General features: G+C 43.6%; 1 protein-coding gene across 8 annotated transcripts in view; it reads right to left on the bottom strand.

Annotated features, from left to right (window-relative positions):
* Window positions 1-19,423, bottom strand: part of PCYT1B (phosphate cytidylyltransferase 1B, choline) — a 143,815-nt gene that overhangs the window by 115,718 nt on the left and 8,674 nt on the right. For 5 of the 8 annotated variants that reach the window (XM_028122568.2, XM_028122572.2, XM_028122574.2 and 2 more), the window contains exon 1: window positions 783-919. The exons of the other annotated variants lie outside the window; for them this stretch is intronic. In XM_028122568.2, the coding sequence (XP_027978369.1) occupies window positions 783-899 (117 nt within the window). In that variant the 5' untranslated portion in view covers window positions 900-919. Of the gene's footprint in view, window positions 1-782; window positions 920-19,423 lie in introns of those variants that run through there. 8 annotated transcript variants of the gene reach the window in all.

The following is a 19,423-nucleotide window of genomic DNA, read 5'->3' as shown; positions in this document are numbered from 1 at the left end:
AGGATATACACCGAGGTGGTTGAGAACCATCTTCCACACCTGCTTAAATAATCATGCCCAGTGGCAGAGAATCAGATCAAATTTGGGATACCAGTCACTGAGATGGAAGGAAGCTCTGAGTGCCCCGTTTCCACACTTTCGTTATTAAAGGCATACAACCCCTTTCTAAGTAGTAAACGTAGCTTCCCCGGGGTTCCCACTACCTGAAGACGAACCCTCCCAGCACAGTCCAGACATGCTTCCTTTAAAAGGTACCTTATTTCTAAATACATCACTGAGGGACTCTTTTACTTATTCATTTTGAAATTTTCAAACGAACGGGGAAGTTTTGCTTCCACATCATTTTCATTTTTCCAAAATTGGCACCAGGCACCCAAATGAGTTGGGCACCAAATCATTTCTCAAAATTTAGAACTTAACAACGGACTCGCCTCAAGCTTTGCGAAGAGAATACCATTTTAAAACGCACTGTAGGATTTTTATCTTCAGACGAGAATACACCTAAAAGGAAAAAGGCCATCCCCTCCTCCCAAGGCAGAAAAACAGCATAGCCCAAGCAGCCCGTTTCCTACCCAGCCAATACAATAATGCTTTGTAAGCTGAGAGCAGCGCCCCGGTATAGAAGCTAAGTATAAACAGCTGAGAAGGATTAGGCAGTAGCTCCATTCTCTCATTTACATGAAAATCCTCCAAGCACCGTTTTCCTCGCTGGCTGCAGGCGCATAAGGAACTCTTTTGTGCCATAGCCACGCATAACATTTGCATCCTTTGTCTTTACTTACCAGTCGAGGCTGTGGGCATGTGTGCTCTATTTCCTCCATGGTTTCTGAGGGAGGCTCATTGGAAAGGGATTTTGGGATACCTGTTTCTGACTCAGCATCAGTGGTAAGTACTGGCATGGCCAGTGAATGCTCCCTCCAGCTCTACACCCTCTGTGAGTCTCCTCCCAGGCAGAGAATGTTTTCTTTGTCACGTATTTTTCTCTTCTTCACCCATCCCCCTTCTTCGCCCCTTCTCTCTGTCTTCCCTGGGGTAAGTGAAGAGGTTACCCCCCGACCCTCCACCCGTTTCCTTCTCGGAAAAGCCAAAAGGCAAGGCCTCAGTTTATCACTATAACAACCAGACGGCACTGCAGCGGCGGGTGCGGGATACAGTACCTCATTTGCATGGAGCGCGCTGGTTGGCTACTGTCATCATAGTACCACTCCGCCGGGGAGCGGCCGGGCCCCATTGGCTGGCGGGCCGTGCCCACGGGGCCCGAACTTGCTGCTTTTGTTTCTTCTGCTTAATTCAGTTGCAAAGGTCCCTGTCCACGCGGGGCAAGGAACCCGCGCTGCACTACCCAGATAAGATAAAACCGCTTCCTGAGGAGCCCAGGACTCCTCGACGAAGAACACAACAGACCTGCACTAAAGAAGGACCACATCCCTGGCATGTTTCCCTGGAAGGAGTGTTTGATGGGCTATAGTCCGAATTGTGCTAAATAGGAGTCACCCTGAAGACAAAGCAACATTTGGGCCAGCTGGCCTCGGAGGGCCTCTAAGGGCATTTATTGCAGGCACCTGAGTGTTCACCCCCTTGACTGCAACAAGAGCGCTGACAGGCCCCCTCGAGGCCTGGTGCAACCTCAGAGCCTACCCCTGGGGCTGCCCTGGGAGGTGTTTTGAAGAAAGTAGATTGACAACCTGCCTCCCACCTCTGACTGCCCTCCCAGTTGCTTCCTCCCTCGGCCACTTCTCCCTCTCCCTGGCTATTCTGCTTTTCCTCAATGAACTCTTGTTACCCTTGTCTGCCTTTCAATGCACTCTTCCATTCACTGGTCTCTTACTCCCCTTTTACCAGTCCTGGGTCCCATTTCCTAAGCACCCTGCTCTCAGTCAAGGGCTCACGGCAATCCCAGAAACATTCCAGTTGTGGTGTTAGTCATGATGCGCCTTAATGTCTAAATCATCCATGACTATCTCCCATTTTAAGAGGGGTGCTCTGAAGACACACCCTGGAAGAACTTACAAAGCTATTCATTCTAGCGAAATAACACACTTCTAGTAACATTAATAAAACTCATGGTAATTGTTTGGTTTTATTAAGCACTGGTACAGTGCTAAGTAACTTTACCCAGATTTTGTTTAATATTCATTGGAACCCAAAGAAGTTGATCCTAGTATAGCCCCATTTCACAGGTGAGGAAATTGCAATTTAGAGTAATTGCCCAGGGCCTCAAACTCATAAGCAGAGTTGTGGGGATTGGAAGGATTTGCAGGTGACATGGGGGAGAAGCCGGGATGTAGCAGGTGTAGTAATGTAGAAAAAGCACCTTGGTAGGAGTCCTCTTAAGTCCCTGGGCTTCTAGGTCTTTCATTTTAATCTATAGCAGTGGTTTTCATCCAAGTGTGGTCCAGGACCAGCAGCAGCAACATCAGCATCAGCTGGGAGCTTGTTAAAAATGCAAATTATTGGCCCCTCAAGACCTGATTCCGTAGGTCGCGGGTGGGGCCAGCAATTGCATTTCTAACAAGTTTCCCGTGGGTGATATTCATGCTGCAGGTCCAAGGACCATACTTTGAGAGCCAGTAGTCCAAAGGATGGGACAAAAATACTTCCCTGCCTCCCTCACAGAATTTGGGAGATCAAATAAGTATCATGTGAAAGCACTTTGTAAATTAGAATGTGGTATACTAATATAATGGGCTTCATTTTCATTACTCCTCAAATAAGCAAAGACAGCTAGCCTTAAAAGAGAAAAAAATGGATTCTGCAGCCTAGATTTACAGTTTGACAGCTACAGATCCTGGCACTTTAAATGAGAATGATGTCACTTGACGCCACCGTTATTACCTATGCTTAAAGAGAGCTCCAATAATGCAAGAATTCCAGTGACACTGGGTCATCTGAAAAGGGGGCGTCCTACACACTTCCTACCCTTTCCTGCCTGCCCTCCTGGAAACACAAAACACCTGGAGCTGCAAGTTTAGCTCTAACAAGTCCTTCAGCTTGCAAGAGCCAAACCCCGCAATACTTTTAGGAGGCCCTTTCCCACCATGCTGGGTGATATGGGCATGATATTGCTCATCTAATCTCAGTATTGCTTTCCCTTACAGTGGCAGTTCTCAAAGTGTGCTCCCCAAAGGAGTGGGAAGAGCAGCCCTGGGGACTTGTCAGAAATTCTTACTCCCCACCCCAGGTCTACTGAATCAGAAAACTCAGGCAGTGGAGACCAGGAATCTGGGTTTCAATAAAATCTCCAGGTTTTGGAGGCATTCTGCTATATGCTAAAGTTTGAGAACCGCTGTCTAGAGCCACACGGTCCCACTGGAAACCCCTTAACCCCCTAACTCCCGCAGGGTTCTGGGCCACTGAGCTGCCAGCTTGGTTCATAATTGGTCCTCTAGTTCTTTCTCTAGAATGGGAGGCTCACCTGTTCACCTGCCTATTTAGCAGAGTCCTGGTGTCTAGCGGGGTCCTTGTGGGAGTTATTTTAACTTGGGGCTTCCTAATGCTACTAAGGTGATTAGCTGAGAATGACCAGTTAATTCCACAGTATGGAATTAAATATCCCATAACCCTCTAGAGGTTATGCTGAGGGGAAGGGGATGACTATCAAGGGATAACAGAAGGGAAGTTATTGGGATGATGGAATTGTTCCCTAGCCTGATATGGTAATACTTACACAAATCTATACACGTGTTAACACTCTTAAAAACTCCATGCAGGATATTTGTCAGTACATGCTAACAGCCTTTAGAACGTTCATGCCCTTTGACCTAAGAATTCCGCCTGGGAATTTATCCCCAAAGAAATACTTGGAGAAGCACACGAATAATTGTGTACAAAGACGCTTAATGCAGAATTACTTATATCAGGCAAAAACTTTTGACAAATTACAGCAATAAGAGTAATGGTTAAAACAAAACACATTCATATAGTATTACACCAGCATTAGCAGTCATATTTTCGAAGAAAGTCTAATGCTATGGGAACATGGGAACATTATGTCAGACGGAAAAAGCATGCCACAGAATACGATACCAAAAGACCCCAATTATGGGCTATGTACATGCTTAGAAAAAAGTACTGGAGGGAAATACACCAAGATGTTAATAGTAGCATCTTTTTTAAACTGTGGGATTATGGGTGATTTTTGCTTTTGTTTTTATATGTTCCCATCTATAACAAGTATTTAAAAGATGAGCATATATTACCCGTATAGTTAGGAAAAAAGGGATGAAGGGCTGGGGATGGGGTCGGGGTGAGGCAGACAGACATTAGCACATGAGCACATACAAAGAGGCAGGGGCTCAGTGAGAGGAAACGAGAATGCTGAGGGCCAGACAGAGCTGGAGGAGCCCTCTCCCCAGTTAGTAGAAGTGGAGGGAACGTGTTGGAGGCAGGCTGTTCAGAAAATCTCCAGGGAGCATTTGGGGACAGGGCTCCTGAGTCTTGTACCCTGTGTAAGCAGGGCATGGCTTCGGTGAGAACTTGTCAGATCAGCGATGCCCCTCACAAGCACGTTCATCTTTATTTCTACCATTTATCAGGTACCCTTTACCTTCTTAGCACTATGCTCGGTACTTATCATGGGCTGCTTGTAAACAGCACAACACCTCATCAGATAGGAACAGTGGTCCCCCCTTTGCAGACGAGGAACCCAAGCCATAGCGATCTTCCTATCAGCTTGGAAGACACCTACAAATGACATTCTTCTTCCTGCCAGCGTTCATCACTTCAACAACATCCAACTGTCGAAAACACCATTGCTGAAGTTCCGCAGGGAAGAACTAAAATTCTCTCTTCAGAGCACAAGCTGTCTGAGCCCGATCCCCCCAGGCCTCATCATGGGCGACAACCACCAGCAATGGCGTCTCTCTGTCCCAGGGCTTTCTCTGGCCCTGGAAGACCCACCCCCCCACACACACTGACCAACAGCACCAGGGAGGCAGGGCTGAGGGGCTAGAAAATCAGCAGCCCACATCCCTAAGAGCTCTCGACCAGACCAGTGACTGACAGGAATGAGTATAAACACCCCAGTGCTCTCGGCCCTCAGGTGGAAGGACTGAATCCTATGCTGTACACGGACTCCCAGGGATCCCTGGTGAGATTAAGTTCCAGTTGCCACCATGCTAGCTGGCTTGACCATACACCCTCCATTGCCTGCCTGCCTTCCCTTGTCTCCCTTGCCCACACTCTTGTGGCTGTGGCCTGGGCTCATTTCCCAAAGGAACTACTTGAACTTGAGTCTTTGCCTCAGGATCTGCTTCTGGGAGATCTCCAATTAAGACTATTTCAGTGCCTCATCGTAAAGTGTCAATATCTGTTTCTTATGGCAAAATATATTTTATATCCTCATATGGACACAAATGAGCCGTAACATCATATATAAATGTCTGTTAGCCTATTTTTTAAAGTAGGCATTACACTTAAGCTTTCTCTTCTTTAAAAATACCTTTTTCTTCCCTTTTATTTTCCAATCTTTAGTCATCCTGCTAGAAATTTTATATCCAGTGTATAAAGATGTTAGCTCAACCTGTACTGGGAATTTTAAATTAGTTACAGTTTGTACCCTTACATGTATGATACTGCTCTTAATATCTATCAGGAATGCCATATGTAAAACCTCCTCCCTTCCAAATCCTTCCTCCTTACCATCAGTCTTCTCCCCACTATTTCTTCCACCTTTCCTTTTTCTTTCTCATTCATTTGTTCTCACTGCCTCGTATATACCAAATAATGAAGTAATCACAAAGCAAGAAAGGAAATTGAAAAAGCAAGGTAAAGTTGACAGAATTTAGGTTTCCCGGAAACCATTATTACCTTCTATGGAATTTTGTTACTTTTATGGTTCTATTTTGAGCTACTTCCCCAGTTTACTACATGTGGCTTATGGTTTGGGCCTAAAACCTGAAATAATCCAGAAAGAAAATTCCATCATACTAAATAATGAAACCCATGCATAAATCCTCTTCACCTACTTCAGGAAAATTATGGCAATAAAAATGTTTTCCAGTGTAAAGCATTTCACCTCTCACTTGGTACTTTTACACATTGAACTGAATCATAAAACTCCAACACGGACAGGTTTTAATACTGAAAATTTTCAAATGAGCAAAGAGAATCAGAGAGGTTAAGTGTCTTGAGTAAGGTCACACAGTAAGGGGCCAAACTATCACTTGAATCCAGGTCTCTTGAATCAGAGTTCAACCCTGTTTTCCACCAAACTACACAGCCTCACTTTTCGATCTAGTTATATTTGCTTTGTTAACAAGGCTGCTGGGCTAACTCATGCATATTTCATCATCCCAAACAGCCCCTTCACCGCTTTTCTATCGAATTCGTGTAACATGAAGCACTCTTCATTTATATACATTCGGTTAATTTCCTATCTCCAAAACCATGGACCTGGACTCGCTGTAGGTGCTTGCATTTACTTAGGAGAGAAAAATAAACATGGATGCATTGCCTGATTCACCAGTGGGTCAAGAGCCAGGCTGATACACATTCATGACCTATACAATCCATTAGGGAAAAAAATAATAGACATAATAAGTAGTCAGAACTTCAAAACTTATTTTTTAAAGATTTTATGTATTTATTTGAAAGAGAGTGAGTGAGAGAAAGCACGAGCTAGGGAAGAGGCAGAGAGAGAGGGAGAGGGAGAAGCAGACTCCCCACTGAGCCGGAAGCCTGACTCGGGGCTTGATCCCAGGACCCCGGGATCATGACCTGAGCTGAAGGCAGCCGCTTAACCAACTGAGCCACCCAGGCACGCCTGGAGCTCCATTTCTTAGCATTCAAAGACACCATGCCACAATGGTTGTGCCTGTGTTTGAGAAGGTCCTAAAAGAGGTAAGTGGTTTTTACCTACGTGAGATGTATTTATCTAAATGCTGATAATAAAATCAGTTATAAGTACAGTACATTTGGCTTTGCTCTAGCAAAACAGATAGGATAGCAGCTTTTTGCATAAATTAAAGTTGCCCTTAGCTGGAATAAATCATTCTTATTGACATTAACAGCTGTGTAGTCAGTAAAGAATTATTGTTGCTATTACTTGGTGGTATTTATAAACACTTTTATTTTCTAAGTGCTTTACAATCACTTATTGTCTAATTAATATCTAATCATCTGTTTACAAGTAATAATCACACATGTAGTGCAGTTTAATCAAAACTCCAAATGCAGCCGCCATCATACTCAAGAATATTGTGTAAATTTTGGTCTGTCCTTGATGGGGTTTGGGTCCAGACATATGGCTGAAACATACAACAGGGAGAAAAATGAATAAAGATTCCTCACTTGGATTTGAGCATAATTTATATTCACAATTTTTGCATGCCAAACATATTATTCGAATGTCACTGGATAAGTAAAAATATAGGTAATTTTCACCACTTAATGGCTCAATTACACATAGAAAATTTTTAATTTAAGCCACAAAATTGGATGATAGTTTATAATGTTCAAGGGCAGACACTGACTTAACATTGGAAGCATTAGTCACAATCACTGTTTCAGTGATTATCATGGAAAAGATCAAATTTGACAAAGGTGGCTCGGGGACCATTGAGGTTAATCTAACGCAGGTTCATCTAGACCAAGCTATGGTCAGTACAAACACCTGCCAGACGTAATTACCTACTGCAATCCCCTGTCAGTCTCCCCAGGTGTTATTCTCTAAGTAATTATGGGAACCATGGAAGAATTGTTTTAAGCAGGTGAAGGATATGCATACTAAAGCTGTTTTCCCATAAATTTTCCTACAAGTAGAATCGCTGAGTCAGGGTACTTGCATTTTCAAAGCTTTTTTTTAAAGATTTTATTTATTTACTTGACAGAGAGAGCAGGAACACAAGCAGGGAGTGGGAGAGGGAGAGGCAGGCTTCCCGCTGAGCAGGGAGCCCGACGCGGGGCTCCATCCCAGGAGCCCGGGATCACGACCTGAGCCGAAGGCAGACGCTTAACGACTGAGCCACCCAGGCTCCCCTCAAGGCTTTTTGTACATGTTTTTTGATACTATTATCAAATTGTCTTCCAGGACAGTTGACTAAATTTACACTTCTTCTGATACTCCTAAAGAGCTGTCTTTCTTGGCTATTCATAGGCTGAAACCAGTTTCCTTCCTTCTAGTTTTGCCACCAGGCAGTTTCTCATCACAGCAGCAAATAGGGCAGCGTTCTGAGGACTGTCCCCGGGCTTTGCGAATGTGCTATAAACATGCTTGACAGGCATGTGAGTCAGCAAAGCCATCTGAGGCCAGGATGGATAAATCCACTCACAAGTAAATCATCATTACAATCCTTGGACTTTTTACTGATTTTGAATGGCATGGACTCAAGAGTGAAATCTTTATCTTGCAAAACCTGCACCCAGAATCTTTGAATGCCCAAAGGGAGGTTTGGTCTGGGGGCCCCTGACTGGCTCCGTTGGTGGAGCGTGAGCCTCTTGATCTCGGGGTTATGAGTTCGAGCCCCACATTGGGTGTAGAGATTACTTAAAATCTTCAAAAAAGAGAGATTTGGTTTCATCTTCTGTATTAGTTTCCTATCACTGCTTTTAAGAGTTGACCATAAATGTCGTGGCTTGAAATAACACAGATACATTATCTTAGTTCTGGGGGTCAGAAGTCTGAGATGGGTCTCAGTGGACTAAAATCCATGTATCAGCAAGACCGCGTTTCTTCTGGAGGCTCCAGTGGAAAGTCCATTCCCTTGCCTCCTCCAGCTGCTAGAGGGGCCTGCATTGCCTGGCTCACAGCCCTCTCTTCCTTCCATCTCCCAAGCCAGTAATGGCATCACTGCAACCTCTGCTTCAGCAGTCACATCTCTCTCTCCCCTGCTTGCTCCTTTCACTTGGTAGGACCTTATGATTACACTGGGTGTTTGGATAATCTGGGATAATCTCCTGCATCTCAAGATCTTTAACTTCATCACATCCGCAAAATCCCTTTTGCCATGTCAAGTTACATGTTCCCAGGTTCTGGGAATTAAGATGTAGACCTCTCTGGGGGGCCATATTCTGCCTACCACACATTCCTTAGCATCAGCTGGACCAGGTATCTCACCTCCATATACTGGAACAGTACATTGCCTATAATTTTGAAACAGTCATTTGTAAAGCCCTGCTTTGTGTCAGGCACAGGCACTCTGCCAGCTTTGCAGGTAAGAATCCGTGCATAGAGAGGTTAAGTAATTTGCCCAAGGTCACAGAGCTTGGCAGAGCTGAGTTTCAAACTCACGCCTATTGGAATTCAAAGCCCCTGTTCATCGTATGCCGTGTCTGTAGTTCAACATTTCCCATGCTCTGCTCACTTTGCTCTCTTTGGATAGCCTTCATGTTGAAAGCTTTTCACTTAGTCTGCCATTTAATGATACAACCTAGCTAGATAAAACCTTTTATTAAGCCCCTATAAATCTCATATTTGACTCATTCAGTAGGTGCCAGGGGAGGATGTCATCAGGAAACACTCATTCAAGATGATGTTTCCACATGCTCTAATAAATCTTCCCCAAAGTAGTATCAGGTGGGTTCTTCCTCCAGCATACAGACAGGAGTGGACTCACCAGGTCATCTTCTCTGTGGGTAAAATGTTAATCTCTGAATAATATCAGGTGGTGCCAGTGAGAAATGAGCTTTCCAACAGCCTACCAGTATATCCACTATCTTATTCTTGAAAAAAGAGAGCCAGACACTTTAGGGGTCTCATTTCATGTCTTAATCAAGTTTCTCACCCTCTCTGCTTCACTTCGCAAAATTCTCAGCCTTGGCTGCACATGACAATCACCTGGGGAGCTTTCAAAACCATGGAAGCCTGGTCCCCACTCCCCAGAGATTCTGACCTTATTGGTCTGGGCTGAAGGATCAGGACTAAAAATACAGAACCAAAAAAAAAAAAAAAAAGTTGAGAACCACAGAGACAAAGTTAAGCAGAGATGATGAGAGACTTTATTAAAACATAGGTTTGGGGGTGCCTGGGTGACTCAGTCGCTTAAGCATCTGACTCTTGATTTTGGCCCAGGTCATGATCTTAAGGTTGTGAGATTAAGCCCCATGTTGGGCTCTGTGCTCAGTGGGGAGTCTGCTTCTCTCCCTCTCCCTCTCCTTCTGCCCTTCTCCCTGCTTGCACTCTCTCTAAAATAAATAAATACATCTTAAAAAAAGACATAGGTTTTGACCCTCAGCTATTAGTCTCTCTTTTTCCAAGAATTGTCTATTTTGTTTGCATCAAAAGAAATAAACCCTATTAGTTCCTATATCCCAAGAAGGCGGCTATGTAAAAACCTTCAATATGTCCAAAAGCAATCATTTTAAAGATTTATTTATTTATTTTTAGAGAGAGAGAGCGTGCATGAACAGGAGGAGGGGCAGAGGGAGAGGGAGAGAATCTCTAGCAGACTCCCCACTGAGCATAGAGCCCGATGCTGGGCTGGATCCCACAACCCTGAGATTATGACCTGAGCTGAAAGCAAGAGTTGGACACTCACCTGACTGAGCCACCCAGGCACCCCCAAAAGCAATCATTTTAAACACCTACTCTAAGTGCCAGGTGAGGGGCTCTGTAAAATGACTCAGTAATGGGGCTTGACAGTAACTATATACAGTCAATGTGCTTCCACAGAAGCCCATTCTTGCAACAAGAATAAATACTCTTCAGTAAGTAAGTAAGCAAGCATGAGATAAGAACACTTCCAAAGAAAAATAATCCTTTATTTCTGCAAAGTAGTCTGGATAACCGCAGCACACTACTCAACTGTAGGAATCCAAAAGCAATAAAACCATCAGGATTAAACCATGGGAGTCCTTAGCACATATTAATACTATCATTGCTCAAGACATTTTTGGAATAATTCTTCTGAAATTTTCATCGTGGCAATTTTATAAGGCCACTTATGAAAATCAGTTTTTGGAGTGGTAGAGCATGCAGCTCTTGATCTCAGTGTTATGAGTTTGAGCCCCACATTGGGTGTAGAGATTACATAAAAATAAAATCTTAAAAATAAGAAAATCAGTTTTATATAATCAAATCAGTATTTTTTTGATCCAAAGAGGTATTAACCAGATTTCCAGATTTACCATTCACCTATCAAACTATCAGTTGGCTTTAGGTTGTTTCAAAAATATTGGAAATAACCCTCGAGGATGATTGTGTCCTCTGTTGACATCCAGTAAGAACGGAAAGGTGGCCTACTCTGGCAAGAAATTCCTGAAGAGCTAGAGATCTTAAGTGAGGAAGGTGACCCCAAGGCTCTAAGCTCAGTTCTTTAGAGCAGAGGTTCTCACATTTTAATGTGCATAAGAATCACCCGGAGAATTAGTTGAACTAGTTTCCCAGGCCATGTTCCCAGAGATTCTAATTCAGCAGGCCAGGAAGGCTCATCGACTTGATTTTCTCTCCAGCTGGTATAGGTGCTGCCTGAGGCCCACACTTTTTTTTTTCTTTAAAGATTTTATTTATTTATTTGACAGAGAGAGACACAGCGAGAGAGGGAACACAGGCAGGGGGAGTGGGAGAGGGAGAAGCAGGCTTCCTGCCGAGCAGGGAGCCCGATGTGGGGCTCGATCCCAGGACCATGACCTGAGCCGAAGGCAGACACCTAACGACTGAGCCACCCAGGCACCCCCTGAGGCCCACACTTTGAGTAACACTATTGTAGAGCAAAACTGAAGATAAAAATACTGATGTGAATATATAAGTTTTATTATCCTTTTTTCAGAAAGGACAGAAATTGTCAAAAGGACTCAGGAGTCAACTTGGAGAGACTCTTGTCAGCCAAAGATGAAATGTTTACACATCAGTAAGGATGAGAACTGCAGTGGATTGAGATCCATCAAATATGTTTAAATCTACCTGTTCAGGGGTGCCTGGGTGGCTCAGACAGTTAAGGGACCGAATCTTGATTTCAGCTCAGGTCATGATCTCGGTTGTGAGATCAAGCCCTGTGTTGGGCTCTGCGCTCAGTGCAAAATCTGCTTGTTCTTCTCCCTCCACCCCCCCAAAATAAATAAATAAATAAATCTTTAAAAAAAAATAAATCCACCCATTCATAATACTATTGAACAAAATCCCAAACAACCCAAAACCTCAGTTGTCTGCATTGTTTTTGTTTTAGTTTTTTTAAAGATTTTATTTATTTATTTGACAGAGAGAGACACAGCGAGAGAGGGAACACAAGCAGGGGGAGTGGGAGAGGGAGAAGCAGGCTTCCCACTGAGCAGGGAGCCCAACGCGGGGCTCGATCCCAGGACCCTGGGACCATGACCTGAGCCGAAGGCAGACACTCAACGACTGAGCCACCCAGGCGCCCCATTCTTACCTTTTCTATTCAAATGTACTTCTAAGTGGCCAAGTAGTAAGGAGAAGTGTATCATCTTAGAATGAGTAATAAAGGTAATAAAGAACATGATGGATGGGACTCTCCCTATTTGATAAGCCCTAATGAATGACTGGATCTAGGCAATGAGCATCAACAACGGCCAACATGACAAAAAGACAAGCAACCACAAATATTATATACGCCTGAGAGAAAGAAGTCCATATACCACCCATCAAATAGTTTGTCAAGCAAACAGAACCTGGCTTCGATCACCACTCTTAATCTGAGACCAATTTATGGGAAATTCAGAAGGGATAAAGGAGTAGCTTAACATCACAGGGATGCAAGCAGCAAAATCCAGATTATAGGAAGCTCTATCAGACAAACTTAGTTTCTGCAACCAAGAAATTGCAAGAAACCTATGGACTAGATGAAATCTGAAAGACAGTAATCACAGCAATGTGATGTATACCCCATATTTTTAGGATCCTAATCCAAAACACCGTAAAAAAATTACAACATGTATGAAACAATTAGAAATTTGAACAGTTTCAGGACGCCTGGGTTGCTCAGTTGGTTAAGCGTCCGACTCTTGGTTTTGGCTCAGGTCATGGTCTCAGGATAGAGAAATCGAGCGTCGTGTGGGGCTCTGCACTGAGCACAGCGTCTGCTTGAGATTCTCTGCCTCTCCTTCTGCACCTCCCCCTACTCACATGTACACTCTCTCTCTAAAATAATAAAATAAATAAAATCTTAAAAAAAAGGAAATCTGAACAGTTTCTGGATGCCATAAAAGAATTATTATTAAACATTTCAGGTATAATGATATCTTGTTTATGTTTCTTTAAACTTTATTTTAGAAATATACAGTGAAGGGGCACCTGGGTGGCTCAGTCGGTTAAGTGTCTGCCTTCAGCTCAGGTCATGATCCCAGGGTCCTGGGATCAAGCCCCACGTCAGGCTCCCTGCAAGGAGCCTGCTTCTTCTTTAAAAAAATAAAAAAGAAATAAGAAATATACAGTGAAGTATTTGCAGATGAAGTATACTGTGTGGGTGTGGGGAGTGGTTAGGGCTCTAGATGAGTGGTTCTCAACCGGGTGGAACTTGGTCTTCCAATGTACATTCGGCAATGTCTGGAGTCATTTTTGGTTGTCGCATCTTGGGGGGGTGATGCTGCAGTCACTGCTAAGCTTCCTGCAGTGCATAGAATCAGCCCTCCACTGTTGGGAACTGGCTCTGCCCTGACACCCTGACAACCTGACAACCTTGAATGTGTCCACATAGCTCACGTTGGCAAAGACTTGAACTGCAGCTTATCCGAGTGTTGGCAGAATGTCCTATGATCTTCCTAGAATGTGAGAGGCAGGAGGCCTGTTAGGAGCTGTTTGGAGGCCACCTCCCACTTGCCTCCCTATCTCCACTATGAGACTCTAATGAGGCAGTTTCTTTTTTTTTTTTTTAAGATTTTTAAATTTATTTTGGAAAGAGAGAGAGAGTGCACAGGGGGAAGGGGCAGAGGGAGAGAGGAATCTTCAGCAGGCTCCATGCCCAGCACAGAGCCCAACACGGGGCTCGATCCCACAACCCTGAGATCATGACCTGAGCTGAAAACAAGAGTTGGATTCTTAACTGACTGAGCCATCCAGGTGCCCCTCATGAGGTAGTTTCTAATCGCCTCTTGGGTTCTGTTGTGGTATGGGGCTTCCGGCCCTGCCCCCATCCGTATAGCACTGCAGAAGAGAAAACCAGTTAGTTGCCATCTACACTGCGCTCCTCAGCAACAGGAGTCTAGAGGTCATCTGGCCTCTTTTGTTCTAGTGCTGTCCTTGGTGTGTGGGACAAGGCTACATGTCTTTCACTAAGTAAGTAATGAATTGTCTGAATCCAAAAGCAACTTAATATACTTTTACCAGTCAAATCAGCCAGAACTCAGTTTTGGTCTTGCCTTGTCTCGTGTGTGTACTGGATGCACATAATACACAGAACAATTTTCCAGCCCCAAATGTCAATAATACCAAGGCTGAAAAGTGCTACAGGCAACAATATTGGTCCTGAGTTGATCGTTGTTGAAGCTACATGACGAGTACATGAACAGCAGAAATGGGAAGACACCGTTTTGTCTAATTTTGCATATGTTTGAAACTATGCCTAATAAAAGCCGTATTTTTAATGTTTTAAAATTTTTTAAAGTAGGCTCCACACCCAGTGTGGGACTTGAACTTACAACCCCAAGATCAAGAGTTGCATGCTCTACCAACTGAGCCAGCCAGGCACCCCAAAAGCTGTGTATTTTTCAAAAGGTAAAAAAAAGAAGAGAGAGAGAGAGGGAAAGAAACCGTAAGAGACTCTTAAAGATAGAGAACAAACTGAGGGTTGATGGAGTGAGGTGGGTGGGGGGATGAGCTAAATGGGTGATGGGTATTAAGGAAGGCACTTGTTGTAATGAACCCTGGGTGTGTTATAGTAAGTGATGAATCACTAAATTCTACTCCTGAAAGCAATATTGCACTGTATGTTAACTAACTAGAATTTAAGTAAAAATTTAAAATAAATAAATAGGTAAACTAAAAAAAGGTCACCTTGCTTTATTAGATGTCTAACACTTGAAGTGTTTATAATGAAGCAATATGCAAATAGGCACAAATTTGCCGTCAGACTTCTAGTTCCACCACTAAATTACAAACTGCGTGTTCTTAAGCAAATTACCTAACCTCTTTAAACCTCAGTTTCCTCACCAATAAAACAAGGCTAATTATGCCCCTGAGGGTTTTGTAGGGATTAAATATAAGTATTTAGCTGAGTGTTTTACCTAAATACGTTTATTAGACATCTTTTGTTCTTTTTGTTTGCTACTCTTCAATACAGAAATGCAAAGAGCCCTTCTTGTCACCTGGACAAGTTTCTTTTCAAATAATTCCCTGGAAAATGTAAATGGTCCTGGTATAAAATGTTTGGTTCAAAGGGCTTAAAACAAACTCTAGAGGGACCCTGGAGGGATGGGGAGTATGAAGGAATGTATGTAGTTAATTCTTTAGGTTTTTTTTTTAAGATTTTATTTATATTTCAGAGAGAGTGAGAGCATGTGTGCGGGTGAGTGAGGGAGGGGCAGAGGGAGAGGGAGAGAATCTTAAGCAGACTCCACATGGAGCGCAGAGCACGACATTGTGCTGGATCTCACAACTCCGAGATCATGACCTGAGCCGAAGTCACAGGTCACCCGACGCTTGGGCTCCTGGGCGGCTCAGTCGTTGAGTGTCTGCCTTCGGCTCAGGTCATGATCCCAGCGTCCTGGGATCAAGCCCCATATTGGGCTCCCTGCTCTGAGAGAAGCCTGCTTATCCCTCTCCCACTCCCCCTGCTTGTGTTCCCTCTCTCGCTGTGTCTCTCTCTGTCAAATAAATAAATAAAATCTTTAAAAAAATAATAAAGAGTCAGACACTTAACCGACTGAGCCACCCAGGCACCCCAATTCATTAGTTCTTAATCCCAGGGTCATTTTGCTCCACAGAGGACATTTAACAATGTCTGGAAACATTTTTGGTTGTCAAGACTTGGGTGGGGCAGTTCTACTAGCATATACTGGTTAGAGACTAGGGATGCAGCTAAACATTCCACTATATGTACAAGATTGCTCCCCACGACAAAGAATTATCCGGCCCCAAATATCATTAATACCAAGGTTGAGAAACCCTGGGTTAAAGTGACCAAAACTCCTTGATGAAGCTTTTCCTAGATAATTAACTTTGCCTTTCTTTGTTCTTCTTATCCAACACATACAGGTTATTAAAGGCATGCTCAGGAGAAATCATTCAAAATGTGATTACTCTAGCTCTGTGGCCCTAATTTGTTATTCATTTCTTTATGAGAAAAAAAAATCTGAGTAGTGTTCTGATTTTATTGCCTTTGAGTTTCAAATAGCAAACTTGAAGCATGCACTGATTACCTTCTTAATTAATAGGCTGTGAAGGCAGGGCATCACTTTATTAACTAGTGGGAAGGATGTACCACCTCTTAACAGCTTAGTAGTTTTTATTCCCAACTATGACGCCAATGGGAGAGGATTGGGATGAAGGGGATTCAGAGATTGCTCCCAAAACAGATATATTTTTCTTGTTAAAATAGTTCATCTTAGTTTCAATGACACCTGCCTACCATGTCATTATTAAATAGAAAACATTATGGGTAATTGGCCCCCCACCCCACATCCCCCCCCCTTTTTAAAGATTTTATTTATTTATTTGACAGAGAGACACAGCGAGAGAAGGAACACAGGCAGGGGGAGTGGGAGAGGGAAAAGCAGGCTTCCCGCTGAGCAGAGAGCCCGACACAGGGCTTGATCCCAGGACCCTGGGATCAGGACCTGAGCCAAAGGCAGACGCTTAACGACTGAGCCACCCAGGCGCCCCCCACATCCCCCTTTTAAAGTCAAGATACTTGGGGCACCTGGCTGTCTCAGTCGGTAGAGCATGTGACTCTTGATTGCGGGTCGTGAGTTTGAGCCCCACGTTGGGTGTAGAGATTATTAAATAATAATAAAAATAATAATAAAGTCAAGATACTTGACATCAAGACCGCAAGGCCATAGGTAAATGGTGCTAACTGTGTTCAATTGGGAAACAATAGCAAGGCTATTTCTGTGAGATGTGTTGTGTGTTTCATGGAGCAATGGGGCAAAAATGTTTGCAAAGACGAAAAGTGGGGGAAAAAATCTATACAGATGGCAGAATGGTTTAAGGATCAATGAGGTAGCTCCTTTTATCTCTCCCTCAACCCACTCTACCCCTTCTGTGAAAACTACCCCACCCCAGAGCCCAGGGAATTGGGTTGGGACACCTGATTAAGAAGCCAAGCCATCGCCATGATTCAGTGGTTTCCCAGATCCTCAGATTCCCTCTTTTAGGAGTTAGAACTAAGAGATGGAGACTGAGCAGGCCAGGGGATCAGAGTAAATATGTCTGCAAATAACCCTTTCTGAGGTCTCCTCAAGCTGCTCCGGTTCCTTTCCTTGCTGAGACCTGCTTTTCAGCTTTCTGTGGATTCTATTAGATAGGCCTATCCATTCCCCCCACTGAAAAAGCTAGCTTAGGGTGCCTGGGTGGCTCAGTTGGTTAAGCGTCTGCCTTCGGCTCAGGTCGTGATCCCGGGGTCCTGGGATCGAGTCCTGCGTCGGGCTCTCTGCTCCGCGGGAAGCCTGCTTCTCCCTCTCCCACTCGCTCTGCTTGTGTTCCCTCTCTCTCTGTCTCTCTCTCTCTCTGTCAAATAAATGAATAGAATGTTAAAAAAAAAAAAAGGGGGATGACACTCCTTCCAAAGACTGGCTCACAGTAAATTCACGTTCTCATAAAACTTCTAGTTCTAGATATACCACAATTTTGATACTTTCATATACAAATTTACAACTCCTTTTGTATTATGATATCAGATCATTATCTCATAATGTTATGTAATTCTCATTTGTAACCTTGATTTTGTTTCTCATATTGTTAATTAACCCATCAACCAGACTTGGGAAGATCAGTTCATACCTCCAGGGTCCCTCCACTTTCTTACATCATCCTGAACCCACTTAGACAGGCTTCTGCCTCCAGCACTCTACTAAAACTGAATTATGTTTCTGTGTAAGTGTTCCTTAGCTGCACAGGAGGGTCTTTTAGAGCAGTGGTTCTTTTCTTGGGGAGATTTTGTGCCCTCCCCCAAGAGTGATTTTGCAGTGTCTGGACAGTTTTTTTTTTAATATTTTATTTTTTAAATAATCTCTATACCTAGGATGGGTCTCAAACTTAAAACCCTGAGATCAAGATTCACATGCTCTATGGACTGAGCCAGCCAGGCACCCCCAGACACAGTTTTGATTGTCAGAACTTGGGGGGCGCTACTGATATCTGGTGGGTAGAGCCCAGGGATGTTGCTAAGCATGCTATAGTGCATAGTAAAGCCCCCCACAACAAACATTATCCAGCTCAAAATGTCCATAATGCCAAGGTTGAGAAACCTTGCTTTAAGGCAAAGATGGGTCTTTGCAACAAATAACACAATTCAAAATGGGGAAAGGATTTCAATAGACGTTTCTCCAAAGAAGATACACAAATGACCAATAAACAGGTGAAAAAAATGCTAAACCTCATTAGTCATTACGGAAATACAAATCAAAACCACAATGAGATACCACGTCACACCCACTAGGATGGCTATGATTTTGAAAATGGAAAATAACAAGTGTTGGTGGGGATGTGGAGAAACTGGAACCCTCATACATGGCTTGGGGTGGGAATGTTACATGGTGCAGTCTCTTTGGAAAACAGTTTGATAGTTCCTCAAAAAGTTAAAAATAGAAGAGTGCCTGGGTGGCTCAGTCAGTTAAACATCCAACTCGTGATTTTGACTCAGGTCATGATCTCATGGGTCGTGAGCTTGAGCTCCGTGCTCAGTGGGGAGTCTTGCTTCAGATTATCTTTCCCTCTGCTCCTCCTCTCTCCCTCCCTCTCTCTCAAATAAATAAATTTTAAAAATCTTTTTTTAAGAAAGTTAAAAATAGAGTTACCATTTGACCCAACAATTCCATGCCTAGGTATATACCCAAGAGAATTGAAAACATATGTTCATAGGGTGCCTGGATGGTGCATTCAGTTAAGCATCTGACTCTTGATTTTGGCTCGGGTCTTGATCTCAGCATTGTGATATCGAGCCCCACATCGGGCTCTACACTCAGTGGGGAGTCTGCTTGAGATTCTCTCTCTCCCTCTGCCCCTCCCCCCCCCGCGCTCGCGCATATGCGCTCTCTCTCTCTCAAATAAATAAATACATCTTCTTTAAAAAAGGCAATATATGGGGCGCCTGGGTGGCTCAGTTGGTTAAGCGACTGCCTTCGGCTCAGGTCATGATCCTGGAGTCCCTGGATCGAGTCCCGCATTGGGCTCCCTGCTCGGCAGGGAGTCTGCTTCTCCCTCTGACCCTCCCCCCATCTCATGTGCTTTCTCTCTCATTCTCTCTCTCTCTCAAATAAATAAATAAAATCTTTAAAAAAAAATAAAAATAAAAAAGGAAATATATGTTCATAAAAACCTTATATGCAAATGTCATAAGCATTATCCATACTAACCAAGAAATGGAAACAACCC

Source organism: Eumetopias jubatus, unplaced genomic scaffold, assembly GCF_037043125.1.
Source record: "Eumetopias jubatus isolate StellerSeaLion01/CBP00866 unplaced genomic scaffold, mEumJub1_p1.0 scaffold_11, whole genome shotgun sequence".
Taxonomy (NCBI): Eukaryota; Metazoa; Chordata; class Mammalia; order Carnivora; family Otariidae; genus Eumetopias; species Eumetopias jubatus.
Note: the sequence above shows the minus strand (reverse complement) of the source record. Positions and strands in the feature narration are given on the sequence as shown.